At 42.7% G+C, this 4,825-nt stretch overlaps 1 protein-coding gene across 1 annotated transcript; it reads right to left on the bottom strand.

Moving 5' to 3' along the window:
* Positions 1-3,211: 3,211 nt before the first annotated feature.
* LOC125105463 (heterogeneous nuclear ribonucleoprotein A/B) lies at positions 3,212-4,585 on the bottom strand. The gene has a single exon (XM_047738974.1). It carries the CDS (start codon positions 4,529-4,531, stop codon positions 3,746-3,748), a length of 786 nt encoding a protein of 261 aa, XP_047594930.1. The 5' UTR covers positions 4,532-4,585; the 3' UTR covers positions 3,212-3,745.
* Between the last annotated feature and the right edge of the window lie 240 nt (positions 4,586-4,825).

Here is a 4,825-nt window from a genome sequence, read left to right as displayed (position 1 = left end):
CTGATCAAATGCCAACAAGAATTTTTTTTGGGGGGGGGAGTTGAAAAAAATTCCTTTTTATATGGAAATTAAAAAGAACAAGATATTGTTAAAGAAGAACAATTGAAAGATTTTGTCTCACAAATATTGACCTATAATTAGCCTAGAGTAATTAAAATAGTATTATTGACATAAGAATTACGAAGAAGAGTCATGGAAGAGAAAGTTGAGAAACAAACTCGCATGTATATGGACACTTAAATTCTTTTTTTTTTTTTTTTAGATTTTATTTATTTATTTGTCATAGAGAGAGAAGCGAGAGTGAGCACAGGCAGACAGAGTGGCAGGCAGAGGCAGAGGGAGAAGCAGGCTCCCTGCCAAGCAAGGAGCCCGATGTGGGACTCGATCCCAGGACGCTGGGATCATGACCTGAGCCGAAGGCAGCTGCTTAACCAACTGAGCCACCCAGGCGTCCCTGGACACTTAAATTCTGATTAATTTGGTACCAAAATAATAAAGAAAAACATTATTTTAAATAAATATACTGGGTCAATTAGCTACCCACATGAAAAAAAAATTCTGACCCTAAATTATGGGCTGAATTGTGTCCCCCAAAACTCATATGTTGGAATCCTAACCCCTAGTATTTGGAATCTGACTCTATCTGGAGATGAGGGTCTTTACAGAGGTAATTAAGTTAAAACAAGGACTGTAGGGTGGGCCCAAATCTAATATGACTGGGGTCCTTGCAAAAAAAAAGGAAATATAGGCACAGCCACACTCACAGTGTAGACCATGGGAAGACAGGGAGGGAATCAGCATCTATAGGCCAAGAAGAGAGGCCTCAGAAGAAACCAATCTTTCCAGGACCTTGATCTCAGACTTCCAGCTTCACAGTTATGACAAAATATATTTCTATTGCCTTCGTTACCAGTGTGTGGCACATTGTTATGGCTGCCCTGACAAATTAATATACCCTAAATTACATCATTCACAGAAAGTAATTCTGCATAACAAATAGCATGGAGGACAAGGGGAGATGGAGAGGAGAAGGGAGTTGAGGGAAATTGGAAGGGGAGGTGAACCATGAGAGACTATGGACTCTGAAAAACGATCTGAGAATTTTGAAGGGGTGGGGGGTGGGAGGTTGGGGGCACCAGGTGGTGGGTATTGTAGAGGGCACAGATTGCATGGAGCACTGGGTGTGGTGCAAAAATAATGAATACTGTTATGCTGAAAAAATAAAAAAAAATTAAAAATATATTAGTATTAAAAAAAAAAAAGAAAGTAATTCTGCATGGATTGTAGCACTTAAACCAAAACAGTACACATATGGAGATATTACGGATAATATCTTTACAACATAGGGGTATCAACTGCTGTTTTAAGCCACGAAAAGCACTGATGATCATGAAAGAAAGCCTTGATAACTTGGACTTTACTAAAATATGAGGTTCAGTTTAAAAAAAGATACTATTAACAATGTTTAAAAGGCAAGACAGGAAATGGAAGACTATATGAATAAAACATATAAACAAGCAAACATGAAAATACTTGTACCCAATACGTACAAAGAAATGGAAAAAGAGAGAAAAGAGGTAAAAGAGAGCCTAATAGAAAAATTAGCAAAAAACTTAGATAGACACTTTGTAAGAGAATGTGCAAGTATGTTAGTCTGCTCAAGTAGCTATAACAAAATACCATAGACTGGGAGGCTTAAATATCAGACATTTATTCCTCACAGTTCTGAAGGCTGAGAAGTCCAAGACCAAGGTGCCCGCTAATTAGTCTCTGCTGAGGGCTCTCTTTCCAACAGGTGACTTCTCCCTATGTCTTCGCTTGGCAGAAAGAGAAAGAGAAAGGAACAGAGAGAACCGCAATCATAGGGGTCCCACTCTCCTGCCTTTATCCAAACCAATTACTTCCCAAAAGCCCCACCTCCAAATATCAACACATAGGGGGTTGGGGTTTCAACAGATGAATTTTAAGGGAACAAAAACATTCAGTCCATAACACTGAGGTTTGATAACATGTGAAAGGGTTCTTGCCTCTTTATTAATCATCAGGAAATGCAAATTAAAACCACCACGTGATACCAAGACTTCTCCACCAGCAGGCTAAAGTTTTTAAGACTGACATTTGCGAGTGTTGGTTAGGAGGTAAAACAGTGCATTTTCATGTGCTGGGTAAGAATGTATCTTGTACAACTACTTGGAAAAGAAGTTTGGTTTATAACCTGCTTTGGTTGAAGATTTGCACATCCTATGACCAGGCAATGCTAGTCCTATGTATATGCCCAACAGGAATATGGCTACGTGAAGGAACAGTCAAGTACATGGGAACATCCACAGCAGTCTGTTCATGATAGTCTCAAACCATAAACGACCCACCATTTCTTCTATGTGAGATTGGATCAACACATGTGGGATATACATAAAGGTCACAAAGCAACAAAAATCAATGAAATGTAGCACCATATGACATGGATGAATATTACGAATATAATATTTTTTTTATTTTTTTTTTTTTGACAGACAGAGATCACAAGTAGGCAGAGAGGCAGGCAGAGAGAGAGAGGAGGAAGCAGGCTCCCTGCTGAGCAGAGAGCCCGATGTGGGGCTCGATCCCAGGACCCTGAGATCATGACCTGAGCCGAAGGCAGCGGCTTAACCCACTGAGCCACCCAGGCGCCCCACGAATATAATATTATTGATTGAAAGAAACAAGATGCAAAAAACTACATACTGGATGTTTCCATTTTATGAAGTTCAAAAACAGAAAAAAAAATTAACTGTAGTGTAAGAATTTAGGACCAAGAATTCTATCCTCAGCAAGTAAGGATCTATCTTATTAGAGATATTAAGACACTGATGGTGTTATGGATAATACTTTGCTCCCCTAAAAAAAAAATGTGTGTGTTGGAGTCTTAATTTACCAATGTGAACTATAGTTAGAATTAGTTTCTTTTTTTAAAGATTTTATTTATTCATTTTACAGAGAGATCACAAGTAGGCAGAGAGGCTGGCAGAGAGAGAGGGAGAAGCAAGCTCCCCGCTGAGCAGAGAGCCCAAGGTGGGGCTTAATCCCAGGACCCTAAAATCATGACCTGACCCGAAAGCAGAGGTTTAACCCACTGAGCCATCCCGGCACCCTAGAGTTAGCTTCTTTAAGGAGATAATTGATGTTAAATGAGGTCATAAAGATGAGACCATAAATGTGATCTTTTTTTGGGGGGGGGGTTTAAATTTTTATTTCAAAAGCTTGGATAGCTTCAATATCCAGGTCGTGGCAAAATCAGGACACGCGTAAAATACCTTACAATACATTAGATTCCCAAAAGGTACCAAAAAGTACAGTAAAATTAACACTTCCATTAACAGGAAATGTGTGACACAAATAATATAAAATTAAAAGGTGAAAAAAAGGTGACACTGGTTTCCTAAGATACAGTTTACTCTTTACAACCAGGGTCCACAGGTCCAGGCTGCGGGCGGTGGCGGGCAGCGGACCCTCCCAGCCGGCCCTGGGGGACCCGGGCCTAAAACTAGCCCTCCAACGCCGCTCTGGCCTCAGAGACCCCCACACGCTGCCTACGACAACTAGAGCTCTGGAAATAGTCAACAGGAGAGTGATTTCCAAGGGGGAAATTTTAAATAAGATGCACATGGGACAGGCCATAGAAAGTACGCCAGGTTAAATTTGGTACATAATTGTGTTCACTCGAGATCCGGACAGAGCGTGTGCGGGCGGGCGTCCGGCTGCAGCCTCAGTACGGCTTGTAGTTGTTCTGGTGGCCGCCGGGGCGCTGGCTCTTCCCGTAGTTCATGCCACCCTGACTGTAGTCGTAGCCGGGGCCGTAGCCGTAATAGCCATAGGGCGAGTAGTCGTAGCCGCCATAGCCGGGCCCGTAGCCCTGCTGGTAGCCATAGCCCTGGTTCCAGTAGCTGCCGTAGCCCTGATTCCAACTCTGACTCTGACCTCCGCTGCCACCACCACCGCCGCTGCCTCGGTTCCCTCGGTTGCGGTTCCCACGGCCCCCAGAGCCGTACTGCTGCTGCTGATAGACTTCTTTGGGCTGGGCCACCTTGATCTCACACTTACTGCCACTGATGGTATGGAACTTTTTCTCCAGAACTTTCTTCACAGGTTCCTCTTCTTTAAAGGTGATGAAAACAAAACCTCGTCTTTTGTTCAACTTTGGATCCATTGGAAGCTCAATGGCCTCAATCTCCCCGAACTCTCGAAAGTACTCCCTGATCTTCTCCTCAGTGGCTTCAGGATTCAGACCCCCCACAAAAATTTTCTTTACAGGGTCCTTCTTCATGGCCATGGCCTTTTTGGGGTCAATGACACGGCCATCCAGCCTGTGTTCCTTCTGGTCTAGGACCTTCTCCACACTGGCTGCATCTTTGAAGAGGATAAACCCAAACCCTCTTGACCGACCAGTGTTGGGATCCATTTTTATTGTACAATCAACGACCTCTCCAAATTTGGTAAAGTAATCCTTTAGATCTTTTTTGCTGGTATCCCAGCTCAGGCCACCAACGAACATTTTTCCCGCGTCCTCCTCGTTCTTGCTGGCGTTGATCTGGTCACCCTCGGCACCATTCTGCTGTACTTCAATAGTGAAATCTAACCTTATTCTCACCCCATCTACCTGAGTTTTTCTATTTTGGAAGAGAACTATTTAAATAATTATTTATACATAATAATATTTTGTGGGCCAGGGTACCTGGGTGTTGCAGTCGGTTAAGCTTCCAGCTCTTGGTTTCATGGTTCATGGGATTGAGCCCCCAGTTAGTCTCCATACTCAGCATGGAGTCTACTTAAGACTATATGTTCTTGC

This window comes from Lutra lutra, chromosome 7, assembly GCF_902655055.1.
Source record: "Lutra lutra chromosome 7, mLutLut1.2, whole genome shotgun sequence".
Lineage (NCBI taxonomy): Eukaryota > Metazoa > Chordata > Mammalia > Carnivora > Mustelidae > Lutra > Lutra lutra.
Note: the sequence above shows the minus strand (reverse complement) of the source record. Positions and strands in the feature narration are given on the sequence as shown.